This window comes from Lynx canadensis, chromosome D4 (assembly GCF_007474595.2).
Source record: "Lynx canadensis isolate LIC74 chromosome D4, mLynCan4.pri.v2, whole genome shotgun sequence".
In the NCBI taxonomy this organism is placed as follows: domain Eukaryota; kingdom Metazoa; phylum Chordata; class Mammalia; order Carnivora; family Felidae; genus Lynx; species Lynx canadensis.
In genome coordinates, this window is record NC_044315.2 from 55,350,504 (window position 1) to 55,368,878 (window position 18,375).

Genomic DNA, 18,375 nt, shown 5'->3' on the forward strand with positions numbered 1-18,375 from the left:
GAGTTAATTGTTTATGTTATTGGTAAGACTTTTGGTCAATAGTAGGCTATTAGTAGTTAAGTTTGGGGGGAGTTAAAAGTTAGATGCAGATTTTCAACTGTGCCCTATTCCCCATGTTGTTCAAGCGTTAACTATACTTTGCAGCTTGCTATTCTCATTTGAAGGATTATTAACAACAAAAACAGAGGCTTCATTCTTTTCTTGGAAGGTGCCAGGAGTCCAAACTCCTGCCTAATTGCAGGGTCTTTAATGATTCATTCGTGCAGACTAATCTCACCCTCTCAAGAAGCCTTTGTACTATTCATCATTACCTTCTTGAAATCTTCCTTGGCCTCTCTATAATTTCTCATTCAGCTCTTTAAATATTTCTTTCATTATAGTTTCAATCTTGGACTTCCTCTCACCCTTTATATTCTCTTTGAAACATGTCACACCCAACATTTTATGTATTACCTATTGCTAAAGACTCAAAATAATTGTCACTAGTCTAGACCTCTTCATTCTTATTTTCAGTACTGGGCATTCCCAATGAAATGTCCCACCATTACCTAAAATCTGATATCTAAATTGAGCTTATTTTCTTGGGATTCACTCTCAGCAAACATTCCTGCTTTCTTTCTTGCCAATGTTATCAGTGCCCCATATATAGCCAATTGTAATGGTTGATAGTCTTCCAACTAGACCTTTTTAGTGCATCGGATACCCGTGATCAATCATTCTAACAAAATCTCTACTCCGTTGGTTTTTGTGACAATGCTCTCTGGTTTTCCTGTTCTTCTGACTATTCTAAGACTCCTTTCTGAAATCCTCATCGCTCTGAAACACTAACTGTAATGTTAGTGTTCTTAGGATTCTAACTTTTAGCTATCATACTTCTTTCTTTGATCACTTATATTTACTGAACTCAACTATTCTCATGACTTTACTGACCACTAAATCTATACTTCTATCCCAGATCTTGCCCCTGAGTTTCAGAATCCTATTCATATCCAGCTTTTTGCCTAAGAATTATTTGGATGTTCCAGAAGCCCACAAACACTTCGCATTCAAGTGGCCAAGGTAGCCATTACCTTTCCCTTAGACCTGAATCTCCTCCTCCTGTTTTCCCTGTTTCAGGTCATGGAATCATCCTCCATCCAAAACAGAAAGCTCTTGAGTTGTCCTTAATGCCTACATTTTGCCTCACTCTGCACAGTTAATCATCAAACCCTGCTTTTAACTCTACATGTTTCTCAAATCCAACCCCTTCCCTCTTTTCCTCTTTCAACTTTCCTTAACCTAGACATCCATCCCATAGTCTTTTGGAATGACTTGCTATCTCTTCGTGCAGTTTCGCTTCCTTGAGTCCATTCATCACAGCTATACTTCTCTTTCTAAAATACAAATCTGGGGGCGCCTGGGTGGCACAGTCGGTTAAGCGTCCGACTTCAGCCGGGTCACGATCTCGCGGTCCGTGAGTTCGAGCCCCACGTCGGGCTCTGGGCTGATGGCTCAGAGCCTGGAACCTGTTTCCGATTCTGTGTCTCCCTCTCTCTCTGCCCCTCCCCCGTTCATGCTCTGTCTCTGTCCCAAAAATAAATAAACATTGAAAAAAAAATTTTTTTTAAATAAAATAAAATACAAATCGGGGCGCCTGGGTGGCTCAGTCGGTTAAGCACTGACTTCGGCTCAGGTCAGGATCCCACCGTTCCCCAGTTCGAGCTCCATGTCAGGCTCTGTGCTGACAGCTCAGAGCCTGAAGCCTGATTCAGATTCTATGTCTCCCTCTCTCTCTCTGCACTGCCCCCCACCCCGTGCTCTGTCTCTCTCTCTCAAAAATAAATCAACATTAAAATACAAATCTGACCTAGTCACTACTTAATGTCTTTCATGGTTCCCTGACACCTCCAGCAAGGCATACAAAGCTGCCTGTGACTTGGTCCTTGCCTCTCTATAATGGTTTATTGCTTAGTCCTTTCAGAACAACATTCTTTTTTTTTTTTTTTTTTTTTTTTTACAGAACTGCCTCCCCAATTATAACTGTGTGATTATTGCAAAAATACCAATTAGAGACCAGGCTGTGCCTGTTGAAGTTCTTCCCTTGAATTTACTAAATGGAAACTAGGGGAAATGCTTTCTTCCCCCACCCCCTAAATTCTTTGTCAGTATGAGAAGCTTGAGATATTGAGGCTGGAGGGGAGCCAAGATGAGAGGCTGAATGAAAGAATCTTAATGGCACTGAGCCAAACCTCTGATCCTTGAGATTCCCAGAGTGCTCCAAGTCTCGGCAACTCTTCCTTTAATTCTGTGAACTGAGAATTCTGCCAGTAAACCCCTTTATCTGCTTAAACTAGTTGGAGTTGGGTTCCTGTCACTTGCCAATAAGAATCCCAGAAATTTCTCTGCAGCCTCTCTCTTTGCTCTGTCCCGCTTTTCAATGTTAAATGCTATAATAATTGCTTCCACTCCCCACACATGCACCACAAAGTCGATTTTCTGCTTCTGACCAGTTTTCCTTTTCCTGAAGATTCCTTAACACTTTTGTCATTCTGCTAATTCTTGCTGTACTGGGAAAAGAACTAAAGCCAGGTCTTGGTCTATGTCAATCTTAGTGAATTTAAGGAAAATGGAGAAGATGAGTCCTGTGGCAAAGTCCCAGGCACAACATAGCCTCTGATAATCACTCCACCAGTAGCTGCCACCAGTCAATATCTCTGTTCAGTATCTCACCTGTTAACCATTAGAAGCTGAATTGAGTACTGGTGGTATCCTTAGGTTGTAATCTATCAGCCCTGGAAGTTTAGCAAGGTCAAAGGAGATTGGAATGATCCAGTGATATCTCCAAAGGAGATTGGAAAGATCCAGAGTTGAAAGAGGAAAGGAGAGGAGGGGTTGGACTTGAGAAACATGTAGAGTTAAAAGTAGGTCAGATTTGTATTTTAATGTTTATTTTTCAGAGACAGAGCACAAGTGGGGAGGGGCACAGAGAGAGGGAGACACAGAATTTGAAAGAACGTAAAAGTTTGGCACTTTAACCTGTATTATCCATATTACTATAGTTTTCCTTTTATATTTTCCTACCCCCCATAGATTCTAATATAATGAATCTGAATATGGTGTGGGCACTTGGATTTTTAAAAGCTCCCCAGGTAGTTCTTATATGTAGCCAGAGCTAAGAACCACTGCCCTAGAATGCCTAATCAGTCTCAGTCTGTTTTCATGGACAGTCTGGGCTGTTGCCATCAATTTCTGCAACGGGAAGATAGGCATTGATTGCCCTAAGGCAGAGTTTTCATCCAGAGAAAAAGTTGGGAAGTAGTCCCTCCTCGTCTATTTTTGGGGAGAGTTTGTGAAGGATTGGTGTCAATTCTTTGAATGTACGGTAGAATTCACCAGTGAAGCCATCTGGGCCTGGGTTTTGTTGGAAGCTTTCTTATTACTAGTTAAATCTCTTTACTTGCTATATAGGTCTATTCAGATTTTCTGTTCTTCTTGAGTCCATTTTGGTAGTTTGTATATTTCTAGGAATTTTCCCATGTCATTTTAGTAATCTAATTTCTTAGTACAAAGCTTTTCATAGTATTCCCTTATAATTCTTTTTCTTTCTTTTTTTGGGGGGGATGGAGCAGAGGGAGAGGGAGAGAATTTTTTCTTTAATGTTTATTATTTTTATTATTATTATTATTATTATTTTTTTTGAGAGAGAGAGAGCACACGGGGAGGGGCAGAGAGAGAGGAGACCAGAGGATCTGAAGCAGGCTCTGCGCTGGCAGCAGAGACCCTGATGTGGGGCTCGAACCCATGAACTGTGAGATCATTACCTGAGCCGAAGTCAGACGCTCAATCAACTGAGCCACCCAGGCACCCCACTTTTTACTTCTTTAAAGTTCATAGTAATGTCCCCCTCTTTGATTCCTAATTATAATAATTTTTTTCTTTCTTTTTTCTTGTCAATCTAAGCTAAAAGACAATTTTTTCTTTTTGTTTGATGAATTACTTTGTTTTCTTGGATTTTTTTAATTTTCTTATTTTTATTTTATTTCTGCTCTAACATTTATTGTTTCCTTCTACTTGTTTTGGTTTAGTTTACTTTTCTTTTTCTAGTTTCTTAAGGTAGAAGATTAGGCTACTGATTTGAGGTCTGTCTCTTTTTATTAATAAACTTTATTTTTTGGAGCAGGTTTAGATTCACAGCAGAATTAAGAAGGTACAGAGAGGGGCGCCTGGGTGGCGCAGTCGGTTAAGCGTCCGACTTCAGCCAGGTCACGATCTTGCGGTCTGTGAGTTCGAGCCCCGCGTCGGGCTCTGGGCTGATGGCTCAGAGCCTGGAGCCTGTTTCCCATTCTGTGTCTCCCTCTCTCTCTGCCCCTCCCCCGTTCATGCTCTGTCTCTCTCTGTCCCAAAAATAAAATAAACGTTGAAAAAAAAAATTTTTTTAAAAAAAAAAGAAGGTACAGAGAATTCCCACATATACCGTGACCTCACACATGCACAGCCTCCCCTATTATTGACATTCCACACCACAGTGGTACATTTGTTGCAATACATGAACCTACATTGATACATTAGTATCACCCAAGGTCTATAGTTACAGTAGAGTTTACTTTTGGTGTACATTTTATGGGTTTTGACAATGTATCCACCACTGTATCATAGAAAACAGTTGCACTGCCCTAAAAAGCCTCTGTTCTCTGCCTATTTTTCTTTCCCGTCCCCTAAGCCCTAGCAACTGTCTCCACAGTTTTGCATTTTCCAGAATGTCGTATAGTTGGAATCATACAGAATATAGCCTTTCAGATTGGTTTCTTTCACTTAGTGATATGCATTTGTTTCCTCCATGTATTATTCATGGCTTGACAGCTCATTTCTTTTCACTACCGAATAATATTCCAGTGTCTAGACTTTGTTTTTTAATGTTTATTTATTTTGAGAGAGAGTGAGAGAGCAGGAAAGGGGCAGAGAATCCCAAGAATCCCAAGAGGATCCCAGAATCCCCTCTGTCAGCACAAAACCTTACATGGGGCTCAAACCCACAAACCGTGAGATCACGACCTGAGCCAAAACCAAGAGTCAGACACTTAACCAACTGAGCCACCCAGGTGCCCCTGGACTTCTTAAATGCAAGTAGTTATAGCTATAAATTTCCATCTGAATACCACTTTTATTGTTTGTCATACATTTTGGTATGTTGTATGAAATACTGTCTGTATAGGGAGGGCAAGATAATTGTTTGCTTACTTCATTTACAAGTTTTGAAAATAATGAAAATTGTCCCTAGTATGCCAGTTATGAATTATTGCTATTCAGTTCCAAATTTATCCTTTTTGCTTGCTCTGTGAAATGATGTGGACCCTTTTAAATATTTATCCAAGGGGTGCCCAGGTGGCTCAGTCAGTTGAGCATCCAACTTTGGCTCAAGTCATGATCTCGTGGTTCGTGAGTTCAAGCCCTGCATAGGGCTCATTGCTCTCAACGCAGAACCTGCTTCAGATCCTCTGTCCCCCTCTCTCTGCCTCCACCCCCCGCTTGTGCTTTCTAAAAAATAAATAAACATTTAAAAAATATATTCTTTATCAGCTGGCAGATACTAAAATTTGTCAGTAGAGGGCACCAGAGAGATATCGCAAGAGGAAAAGGTTTTGTTTCCTGTTTCTACAGTTTGAGTTAGGCAGGCTTCTGTGCTACAGGCAGCTTCTCCAGTGTTTGGCTCCTGCAACGTACAGAGCTTCTTCAGCCCCTGGCCTTTTCAGTTTATGGTGGCCAACAGCCAGAAACTGCTCTTGGCACCACCTCAGGTGGTTTATAGTAGAGTGCCTTTTCTGAGACATCTCCCCATGATTTACTTTCCCTAGCATCCTACATGGTAGATTTCTACCAGCTTCTGTCATTGTAGCACCACACTGCTTCCTTGGCATCTAGTGAGCCACAGACACATCCTCTCTGAGAAGGTCCGCACCTCAGCTCTGAGGCGATCTTCAGTGGGCAGTCTATCTCAACCATAGAGGTAGTGGCTGTTCCTTATATTGCTAATCCTTTATTATTTTAGAGGTTTTTTTGTTTGTTTGTTTTTTACTTCTTTACTAGTCAATTCCTTATTTCTCCAATCCTCTGTTATAGTTGATAAGTCTTTAAATAAATAAGACCTTCTCTGTTCAAATGATTGCGTGGTTTCTCTCTGAACTGGACCCAGACTGAAACATCAGGTAATTAAAAATTTTTTTTGACATTTATTCATTTTTGAGAGACAGAGACAGAGCACAAGCAGGGGAGGGGCAGCGAGAGAGGGAGACACAGAATCTGAAGCAGGCTCCAGGCTCCAAGCTGTCAGCAGAGCCCGACGCAGGGCTCGAACTCACAAACCACAAGATCACAACCTGAGCCAAAGTCAGACGCTTAACCGACTGAGCCACCAACATCAGGCAATTTCTAAAGGTGACAATATAGTTTGTTTCTTTGATGAGCTGATGTGGTGTCAAAATTAAGGATTTATGTTCAGTAAAGTACAAAATTAGTAGACAATGGAAGAGAAAACAACTGAAATGTCTAAAAATGATAAGGAATTGATATCTGCAATATATAAGAAACCATCAGCAAGAAAAATAAAGCAACCCCAATAGTAAAATGGGCAATGGGGGCACCTGGGTGGGTCAGTCAGTTAAGCATCCAACTTCAGCTCAGGTCATGATCTCAGGGTTTGTGAGTTCAAGCCCTGAATCGGGCTAGCTGCTGCCAGCGTGGAGCCTGCTTCGGTTCTTCTGTCTCCCTCTCTCTGTTCCTCCCCCACTTGCACTCTCTCTCTCTCAAAAATCAAAAAAAGAAAGAAAGAAAGAAAAATGGCCAACGGGTATAAATTTAAAAAGAAGAAACTAAAAAGATCATTAAGAAATGTTCATATTCATTAGTAATCAAGTGCAAATTAAAACTACAACAAGGTATCACATCACACCTGTCGGTATGGAAAAAGTTTGGAAGCTGGACACTGGTTATATTTCAAATATACCTCAGATCTGTCCTCTTCTCTCCATCTCATTTGCTGTCACTCTAGTCCAAGGCCACCATCATCTTCTGCATTAGTGTAATACAAAAATGTAACTGATCTACCCACTTCTATGCTTTCTCCCCCCACAATTCACTGTTTCCTTGGGTGGAAGAGAAATCTAAGTGTAGCTCAGATACCACTTCTTTGCTTAGAACCCTTCAATAACTTCTTACTGCACTTGGAATAAAATCCTTTATCATGGCCTGCAGGTGATCTGAGTGATCTCCTTACCTAACTCATCAATTTCATACTGTGCCTCTCTTCTTGCTTACTATTCTCCAGCAGATACTTCAACATCTTGAACACTTCAAGGTCTTTCCTTCTTCATACCCTCTGCACATACTATTCCTTCTCTCTGAATCCTCATGTAGCTAGCTAGCTAGCTCCTTCTCATCTTTCTTTCTCCTCAAAGATCCTGGCCACCTTTTCTGGAGCAGATCCCATTAAGTCTCTATCACTGTTACCCTGCCTATTTCTTTCACAATGCTAACATAATTTGAAATTATTCTAAAAGTTATTAATTTATAAATTATTTAGTTTTTAATTTCCTCTACTAGATAATGCACTTCATGAGGGTGGGGACCATGTTCGTCTTTTTCACCATCTACCTCCAGCACTTAAAGCAATGCCTAAGACAGGACGTATTAAAACATGTGAATGGGGCTCCTGGGTAGCTCAGTGGGTTTAGGGTCCCACTCTTGATTTCAGCTCAGGTCATGATTCCAGGGTCATGGGATCCAGCCCCGGGTCAGCTCCATGCTGGTAAGATCCTCTCTCTCCCTCTGTTTCTCTCCCCCACTAGCACACTCTCTAAAATAAAATTTAAAAATCGTTTCTTGTCTTTTGGCTAAGATCAAGTGTAAAAAAGCAAACAGAAAAACCCACATGTGAATTAATCTATTTCATGTTTTCTTTACAAATGCAGCTGCTTCACACTTAAATGTTATGTTCTAGTTAGTAATGCAACAACAAAACAAACTCCACACGCTCATTTAAAATTCTGTTACTTTCGGACCCCCTGAGTGTCTCAGTCCGTTGAGCATCCGAGCATCCAACTTAGGTTCAGGTCACGAGTTTTGAGCCCCGCAACTGGCTCTGTGCTGATAGCTCAGAGCCTGAAGCCTGCTTCAGATTCTGTCTGTCTGTCTCTCTCTCTCTGCCCCTCCCTGTCTCTCTCTCAAAAATAAACATTAAAAAAAATTTTTTTGGGGCGCCTGGGTGGCGCAGTCGGTTGGGCGTCCGACTTCAGCCAGGTCACGATCTCGCGGTCCGGGAGTTCGAGCCCCGCGTCAGGCTCTGGGCTGATGGCTCAGAGCCTGGAGCCTGCTTCCGATTCTGTGTCTCCCTCTCTCTCTGCCCCTCCCCCATTCATGCTCTGTCTCTCTCTGTCCCCAAAATAAATAAACATTAAAAAAAAAAAATTTTTTTTTACTGCTGTTACTTTACAAATTATCAGCGCCTCCATACTTTCCCCTTTATGTTCAGTATCCATCTTATTTTATTGTCATCTGCCGGTTCAAGTCCTTTACCATTTCTAACACATGGTTTGTTTGTTTTTTTTTAATTTTTTTTAACGTTTATTTATTTTTGAGACAGAGACAGAGCATGAACGGGGGAGGGGCAGAGAGAGAGGGAGACACAGAATCCGAAACAGGCTCCAGGCTCCGAGCTGTCAGCACAGAGCCGGACGCGGGGCTCGAACTCACGGACCGCGAGATCATGACCTGAGCCGAAGTCGGCCGCTCAACCGACTGAGCCACCCAGGCGCCCCTAACACATGGTTTTTATATCGCTTTTTGGCTTAGAAGTTATCTAACTTCTTTGTAAGAGTTCTCTGTATATTAGCCTTGTTATCGTTTGTTTTGCACGTTATTTTCCCCCACATTCCCCTGCGACTACTTAGCAGGGTTTTGTTTTTTAACTTCAAACCTGAACTACTCTAGGTAAGAAGGTGACGTCTGAGTTGACTCCAGCAGGCCATGTGAAGTTGGTTGGGTGCCAGGGCAACAGAGCATGGTAGCAAGAGAGCACCGCTAATCTCAAAAAGAAAAACAATGACTACGCAAATTCCTGCACGCTCCCACACCCGGCGCGAGCTTTACTACCTACAGCCAGGACTGTAGGCCGGCGCCTGGCGCTTGTGTCTGACGTCACCGACGTACCGCACAGTTCACTCAGGCAGCGCAACCTCGGTGGCTGTCCACCGCGCGCGCAGAGGCGACTAGTCTTGCGGCGCCGGAAGCCGAGGGCACGTGACCGGGTGACAGCCCTTTCTAGGTTGCAGGGCTCGCTTTAGGTGTTGCGGCACGGGATGGCGGAGGCGCCTCCTGTCTCAGGTACTGTCCCGGCCCGCGCGGGACTGGGCCCCTCTCAGGGAGCGGAAATTGGGTCAGTGACGAGTCCTAGGGGCCCGGCCATTCATATCGCGAGAGTGGCGCGTACTAGGGCTGGGGATAGTGGCTCGGAAGGGCCAAGCCACGCGCGTCGTGGGTATCGAGACCTCGCCCGTTCACCACTGGGCTGTGAAGTCCCCGCAGCTGGGTCTCCAGGGAGAGCGGGTTTGTCCCAGCGCCAAGCGATTCGATGTGGGCGTCCCGCCTTCAGCCCGGCCCTACTGGGGCAGAGGCCGCCCTGATCTCCAGAAGGCGGGCGGCGGCCCAGTCACCGCCAGTGACGATGGCGGGCTCTCCATGCGTAGCGGGTTGGCGCTTCCTGGGGCAGCGGAGCGGGCTCGACCCGGACATCAGTGGTTTCCAATCTCGGACTGCTACAGACTCGCAATGTGACTGAGTCTCCGTTTCCTCATCTATCAGTTGGGAGTGAATATGTTAATTCCTGTGAAGGCTCCCGCCCTGTACTGTACCTGTTCCGTAATTGTTAGCTCGCTTCTCCTGGAGTTAGCTCTGTGTGTAAAACACCTTCATTTGGCTGTAAATGTAACATCCATTTACATTTCCTTCAAGGTGTACTTTAGGTCTTTGTTATCCAAACTTTACATCGCGACTCAGTGCACACGTGTAAATACAAAAGCGAACCAAAAGTTTCAGAAAGTAATGTTTTTCCTTGCTGTCTGCAGTATGCTCTATTTTCTGTTTTATTTGAAAAAATACTTGTCACACCCACTACAATGGTTTGATTTCAGGACCCACTCTTAATGAAAAACAGGACAGCAATTTGTAGCATGTGGTTTGTAGTCTTAGTTCAAGACTCACTGATTTGAGTGAGTCACTGCCACTTAACCAATGTTGGGGCACTAGGAAGAATATATATGTATTTGTGTACTGGGTGGCAGGCAAAATGTACTTGTTACTGTGGGTCTCAGTAAAAAAAAAAAAAAAAAAAAAAAAATGTGTTTTCCAAACCCTAGTCCTGATTTAGGTATTGAGTCATCTTGGGGGATAGGAACTTTTTTAGGCTGGTGTTTTGTCATTCTCCCACACGTTTTTTTCCCCCCAGATCCTCAACTGAATCCATTGATCTTCCCATCCTCAGGCTCACTTCTGGCCCATTTCTACACCTGTCAGTGTTTGAGGCCAGAATGGGTGGGATTTGTTGTGAGTTACAGTTTTGGCCTCCTGTATTCTGCCCCAGGTTACAACCTCCTCCCCATCTACTGTGGCAAAGTCCCCTAGTCCAAAGAACTATCCCATGTTCTTATTTTAGCATCATCTCTAGCCCACACCCCCATCTCCACTCAGTGTTTAGTTCTCTTGCCCACTTCTGTCCTCAAATAGCAGAGCAGTTCAGGGATATATTTCTGCCCATGGGCAGACTCTCCAATGTCTGCTTTGTTTCTGGACTTCATAATCTATTGGATTTCCCCTTACTCTTCTCCACTCATCTGCTGGACACTTAACTATTCTGCTGTGTTATCTTGAATGTAGGGTACCACTTGTATCCTCTTTACCAAGTAACTTCTAGCTACTTAAAATACTAAGAAAAAAAAGGGGGAGTGTCTCAGTTCTTTGTGTCTTGGGTGCAGTTTACTGATTCATGTGCCCTTTTCCCCTTCCTCCTGTCTCTTAAGGGTCTCTCTGAGGACATTACCTACTACCTCATGTCTAATGGAACACATACTGTATATGAACAGGTGCTGCCCTATCTAGACTCTGTAGTTGCATCAACTCCTTACAGCTTAACATGGAACACCTTCCTCCCATCCTTTACCAAGCTATTGTGCACAACTTTACTGGCTTCTTTTGCCCCTCTCCCACTTTGTTTCTTCAAGAAGGAGAGGACTATACAACACCCATTTGGTCTAATCTTCCCATTCTTACCTTTATGTTTTCTCTTATGTTTGTGAAACATCTCCTTCGCCACCTTATGAATTTGTCTAATCCCCTTTTTGTTTTGTAAGGCCTTCCACCCCACCCCCAGAATTGCCTGTGTGAAAGCCATCAGGACAAATCCTGGATTGAGTGAAAGGTTACGCTATGACCTTTATGATCTCATTCAGTTCTTGAGTATGTGATTCTATGGTATCCACTACCCAAACTGACAGTGTAGTGTAAGAGTGTGGTCTCTAGGGCCATATAGCCAGGGGTGGAATCTTGAGTCTGCTTTGGAACACGTCTGTGGTCTTTGACAAGTAACTTTTTCAGTCTCAGTTTTCTCATCAGAAATGTAAGAATTAAATGAGTCAACAGATGCAAAGTGCTTAGAATAGTGCCTGGCGCATGTTAATTACCTAATAAATGTTAGGGTTTATTATTAAACCTGAAACCCACAGGCTCAGTACTGTACCCATTTGTGGTCAGGTCTGTGTATTTTAGATATTCGGTAGCCCTAACAGCAACACTAAAGCACTATTTTAACCACTGTATATATGTTACTAACTTGCTTTATTCTTTTTTTTTTTTTTTAATTTTTTTTCAATGTTTATTTATTTTTGGGACAGAGAGAGACAGAGCACGAACGGGGGAGGGGCAGAGAGAGAGGGAGACACAGAATCGGAAACAGGCTCCAGGCTCTGAGCCATCAGCCCAGAGCCCCACGCGGGGCTCGAACTCACGGACCGCGAGATCGTGACCTGGCTGAAGTCGGACGCTTAAGCGACTGCGCCACCCAGGCGCCCCACTTGCTTTATTCTTCATAGCAACTCTTGGATGTAGGGATTATTACTGTCTCCATTCCTTATAAAAAAAAATTAGGATTAAGTTACTTGCATACAGACATAAGTGATGGGCAAGTACATAAACACATGTCTTCCAGGCTTTGTTGATTCATAGTACAGTTGACCCTTGAACTATGTGGGGGTTAGGGATGGCAACCCCCCTGCGCAGTGGAAAATCCACATATAACTTATGACTCCCCGGAAACTTAACTACTATCAGGCTACTGTTGACCAGAAACCTTACCAATGACATAAACATTTGATCAACACAGATTTTACATGATATATATATTATATACTTACATACTCTTGCAATAAAGTAAAGAAAATGTTATGAAAAAAATGAGGAGAAAATACATCTACAGTACTGTACTGTAAACAATTCATGTATAAGTGGACTTCTGTAGTTCAAAACTGTGTTGTTCAAGGGTCAGCTGTATGATCTATATGCTACACATCATTCTGGCTTTTTAATTTTTTTTAATGTTTATTTTTGAGAGAGAGACAGAGTGTGAGCAGGGGAGGGGCAGAGAGAGAGGGAGACACAGAATATGAAGCAGGCTCCAGGCTCTGAGCAGTCAGCACAGAGCCCAATGCAGGGCTTGAACCCACAAACCGTGAGATCATGACCTGAGCTGATGTCGGATGCTCAACCAACTAAGCCACCCAGGCACCCCTCATTCTGGCTTTTCTACTAACCAGTTTTGTATCTTTAGGCAAATCATTTAGTCTTTGGGCTTCAGGGACAAAGAAGCATCTTGAGGGAAAAAAATGAGTGGGTTGAAGAGGCATATGCTTAATTTTTGAGACTCAGATTCTGGACCATATCATAAAGGTTATGTATGGAAAACCTAAAATACATTCCTGGAGGGAACAGGTGGGAACTAATGTACTCACTGTGTTAAGTACTATCAATATGAAATTTTGATTAAATTTCACAATAACCCTTTGAAATAGGATTGTCATCTTTCGTCATGGGTGAGGAAATGAAGGCTAAAAGCAGTATCCCTAAGCTCATACCATCAGTTGGAGGACCAGACTTCAAACTGATTTTGTCTGACTCCAAAGCCTGTTTGCTTGATATTATACAGTGCTATCTTAGAGTTTTGAAAGACCACATGGAACCTGCTGTTTGATTCTCACCCCTGAACTGTATGCTGACCTGAAATTTTTTATAAAACAAATGCAGGTATAAATCATGCCTATCGGGGTGCCTGACTGGCTCAGTTGGCTCAGCATGCAACTCTTGATCTTGGGGTTGTGAGTTCAAGCTCCACATAAAGCAGAGAACTTACATTAAAAATAATAATAATAGCAATAAAAATAATAATACTAGGGATGCCTGGGTGGCTCATTCAGTTAAGCATCTGACTTTTGATTTCAGTCATGATCTCAGTTGTGAGATCGAACCCCATATCTGTGGGATCTGCTTAAGATTCTCTCTCTCCCTCTGCCCCTCCCCTGCTTGTTCCTGCTCTCTCTCTCTTGCTCTTGCTCTTTCCTTCTCTCTCAAAAAATAATAATAATAATAATGCCTGATCACTCAGATGAGCGGTTTTACTTAGCAGGTTTTTTTTTTTTTTTTTAATGTTTACATATTTTTGAGAGAGAAAGAGAGCATGAGCAGGGAAGGGGCAGAGAGAGAGGGAGACACAGAATCCGAAGCAGGCTCCAGGCTCCAAGCTGTCAGCACAGAGCCCAACGTGGGGCTCAAACCCACGAACCACGAGATCATGACCTGAGCCAAAGTCAGAGGCTTAGCTGACTGAGCCACCCACGTGCCCCGTTTACTTAGCAATTCTTAGCAGTGGCTATTGGTGAAGCTACTGGACGTGGAATGGTCAGTCTTCCACAAGCACCTTGAACCTATCACATTCACAGGAAAAGTAGGCCTTAATAAGGGCCTGTTTTATATAGTCCTTAGGAAAATAACTTTTAGATATGGCCTAGGGACTTGTGGGTTTCATGGGTGACAATTTCTTTACTGGCGTGTCTATTTTTTTATGTCCTAGGTACTTTTAAATTCAATACGGATGCTGCTGAGTTCATTCCTCAGGAGAGAAAAAATTCTGGTCTAAATTGTGGGAGTCAAAGGAGACTAGATTCTAATAGGATTGGTAGAAGAAATTACAGTTCACCACCTCCTTGTCACCTTTCCAGGCAAGTCTCTTATGATGACATCTCTGGTATTCATCAGCACAGTTATCTTTTGGGAAGCAAACCTAAGAGTCAACAAACTTCTTTCCAGTCCTCTACTTCTAACAAATTACTCAAGAGCCATGGCCTTCAGAATCAACCTTGGCAGAAATTGAGGAGTGAAAAGCAACATACCAAGGTCAAGAAAGTACAGAATCTCACTGACCAGTCCTCAGATGCAGCTAGCTTAGAAAATGTGGCCAGGCCAGAGAGTGGGACAAACCCCAGAGAGCACAGCCCTTCTGAGAGTGAGAAGGAAATTGTTGGTGCAGATCCCAGAGGAGCAAAACCCAAAAAAGCAGCCCAATTTATATACAGCTATGGTAGAGGACCAAAAGTCAAGGGAAAACTCAAATGTGAGTGGGGTAACAGAATGACTACAAAATCTGAGGATGCTGGACCTGAAAATACCAAACCTGTGGGGGTTATCCACTCTGACTCTTTGGACACATCCTTTAGGAAAGGAGTATCGGATGGGTATGGGGCCAGACGCAGTGAGCAAAGAAGATACCCACAGAAAAGGCCTCCCTGGGAAGTGGAGGGGGCTAGGCCACGACCAGGTAGGAATCCACTAAAACAAGAGGGCCAACGACATACAAATGCCGGACCCAGAAACAACATGGCACCCATTCCAAAGGATAATCTTAATGAAAGGCCAGCAAAATCTGCCTGTGACGATGGGAATTTGGCAGTTGTCAACAAGTCTTCCAGAAGAATTGACCCAGAGAAATGTGCTGTAAGGAGGCAGGATCCTCAAGTAGCATCTTTCCCCCGAGGCAAACAGAACCACGTGCTAAAGAATGTGGAAACGCACACAGGTAAATCTACCTAGATAGTGGAAATGTTTTGTCTTGTTTTGTTTTGATAGATAATAAATTCATGCAATTTAGGAGCTAGAAAATATTAAAAGGTATACAGTGAGGGATGCCAGGGTAGCTCAGTCAAAGTGTCTGACTCTTGATTTCGGCTCAGGTCATGATCTCAGTTTGTGAGTTTGAGCCTTGCGTTGGACTCCAAACTAACAGTGCAGAGCCTGTTTGGGATTCTCTCTCTACCCCCATCTCTCTCTCTGCCCCCGTCCCCCACGCTCTCAAAATAAACTTAAAAAAAAAAAAGGTATGAAATGAAACATCGCTTTCTATCTTTGTTCATCATCTGCCTGCCTGGGTCTTACCACCACTTGCTCCCCTCCCCAGTAAGTAACCACTTACTTAGTTTTTCTATATTATAAGCAAATACAGATATGGAACTTTTTTCTTTTTTTTCTTTTTTCTTTTTTTTTTTTTAACATTTATTTATTTTTGAGACAGAGAGAGAGCATGAACAGGGGAGGGTCAGAGAAAGAGGGAGACACAGAATCCGAAACAGGCTCCAGGCTCTGAGCTGTCAGCACAGAGCCCGACGCGGGGCTCGAACCCACGGACCGTGAGATCATGACCTGAGCCGAAGTCAGACGCTTAACCAACTGAGCCACCCAGGCACCCTGGAACTTTTTTTCTTAATAAAGAATTTTAGTAAGGGATTTTTAAAATGCAGATGTGGGTCTTATAGATGTTTGGTTACAAGATTTTTTTTTTAATATAAAAGCACAGGTAAGGGATGGTAACATCTCCACTGCCTTTCCTTATTCTAGCCTGCATCGTCTCTTGTCTGCTCATCTGCAAAATGTCCTAACCATTCTTGCCATCTTCATTTTCTCTCTTTCAGTCCATCTCTTACACCAGCATCAGAGAATGGTCTTTCTAAAATACATATTGAACTGTGTCACTCCCCTGTTTATTTCTGTTCACTTGTTTTCACCACATGCAGATTCTGGCTTCTTCCTTACCCAGCCACCCCACCTTATGCTGCATCAGGCCCCCCACCACATTGTATTCTCTGTACTCTATGTTGTTTCATCATTCCCTGCTGTTGTATATATGGCTCTCTTCTTCTAGAATGTCTGCCATTTGATTCACTAATGAATCCTTACTCTTTTTAAATTGCTCTTTTGAAAAATATTTATTTTTTTGAGAGTGAGAGAGTGCACACATTAGGGAGGGGGGTGCAAAAGGAGGGGAAGAGAGACTCCCAGGCAGGCTTCATGCTCAGTGCAAAGCCTGACACAGTGCTTGATCCCACGACCCTGGGATCATGACCTGAGCTGAAATCAAGAGTCGGATGCTCAACTGACTAAGCCACCCAGCGCTCCTCTTACTCATTTTTTAATAGCGAGTTTAGCCACATGTCCAGGAAACCTTTCTTACTTCCACAGATGGCATTAATCTTCAATAGCCCTACGATGTCTTTCCCTTAAACGTACACGTTTCCGTTATAGCAGTTAGCACTGGAAGCCATCATTGTTTATATGTCGATGCCCACCACTAATCTGTAAGCTTCCTGAAAGCAAAGATTGTTTTTTATATCCCTATTGCTTAACATAGCTCTTAGAACATAATAGGTATTCCACTCTGTTGGAAGGTTCTTCTTTATTTTGAACTAAAAACTTCTTTCCAGTAAATACTTTCTATCCCCTGGTTCAGGTTCTGTCCTCTGAAGCAACACAGCAACCAGTCTCTCTCACCAGTTTCCCACCTCCTCATTGCAAATCAGCTTTTTTGCAGTATTTGAAGACACCTCTCATTTTGCCTTGAGTGTGTATATATTTCGTACAGGCTAAACAGTTTCGTTCTTGTAGCTGTCCTTGTGGACCTTTACCATTTGGTCTCCCTCCAGTTTAATGTACGTAGCCCAGCCCAACACATGAAGTCACCACCTACCCAGGACTGTTTTTACCCTGGCTTATAGTACTTCTAGTTCTCTTTTGCTCCCCTAGGCAGTCCTTCCTCTTGGGACCTCAACTTGTGTATGAACAAAGGTAGCATTATACTAGAGTTGTCTTTGAATTCTTAAGGCTGGTTAATAGTTTCCTTTTGCTTCATTACAAATTATCACAAAAATGTAGTGGCTTGAGATAACACAAATTTATTATGTCACAGTTTCTTTGGGTCGGGAGTTTGTGTATCTGTTAGCCTAGTTCTCTACTCAGAGCCTCACAGGTCTAAAATGTGGCCAGGGAGAAACCTCATCTGAGGCATGGGGTCTTTCATGCTCACTGGTTGTTGGTAGGATTTAGTTCTTTATGGGTGTAGGGTGAGGTCCCCTATTCTTGCTGACTATTGGCTGAGGGTCACTCTCAGCTCTTAGAGGTCACCTGCAATTCCCTACCACATTGCCCTCTACACAACATGGCACTTATCTTCTTCGAGGTCTATAGGAAAACATCTGCTAGAGATTCTTCAAATCTCTCTGACTTCTTTCTCTGATCCCTAGACTCTTTTTAAAGGGTTCACCTGATTATATAAGGCCCACTGAGACTCAAGGGGAGGAGATTATATAGGGCATGCACACCTGTATGCATGTGGGAATCTTAGAGGCCATCTTAGCGTTTTGCCTAACAAATCTCTCTTGGCCTCACATCCCCACATATTCTTGAGAACACTTTATTCATATTTATAGAATAAATACTATGTACCAAGCACTGTTCTAGGTACTGGGAATACACTGCTAGTGAGATTTACATTCTGGTAGGGAAGGCAGGCAGAGAGCACTTAAACCAATATTTAGTATGTCGGGTTGTGGGTAAGTGCTAAAAAGGAAATATAAAGCAGTTTAAGAGGACAGAGTAAAGGGGGGCGCTAGTTTAGATATGTTGGTCTGTTTGATGAGACAAGTACACCATGTGGCTTTCTGTAAAGTGTACCCAGCAGAGGAAGAAGCAAGTTTAGATTAGGGTGTGAACAACAGAGAAGCAGGCAGCAGAGGAGGTCAGAGAAATCACAGGGGCTGGATCATGTGAGGCCCTTGGATGTGGTTCTGATTAAGAAGATCAGAAGCAGCTGGAAGGTTTTGGGAAAAGGGATGACATGATCTTCCTAGCAGCTGTGTGGAGAATTGTCTGTAAGGAAGCAAGGGGATAAGTTAGGAGTTGTTGGAGCAATTGACGTAGTTGATGATGGAGACTTGGACTAGGGTGGTAGTGTTGGTAAAGGTAAGAGTGTTAGACTTT

The 18,375-nt window shown here is 43.0% G+C and overlaps 1 protein-coding gene across 3 annotated transcripts in view; it reads left to right on the plus strand.

The window, feature by feature from the left end:
• The first annotated feature begins 9,177 nt into the window (after positions 1-9,177).
• NFX1 (nuclear transcription factor, X-box binding 1) overlaps positions 9,178-18,375 on the plus strand; it is a 74,096-nt gene continuing 64,898 nt past the window's right edge. For 2 of the 3 annotated variants that reach the window (XR_004344326.1, XM_030293069.2), the window contains exons 1-2: positions 9,178-9,354; positions 14,144-15,145. Coding sequence is in view for 2 of the 3 variants with exons in the window: in XM_030293069.2 (XP_030148929.1) it covers positions 9,330-9,354; positions 14,144-15,145 (1,027 nt within the window). In the remaining variant the exon portion in view is untranslated. The remainder of the gene's footprint in view (positions 9,355-14,143; positions 15,146-18,375) is intronic. The other variant, XM_030293070.2, reaches the window with a different exon arrangement.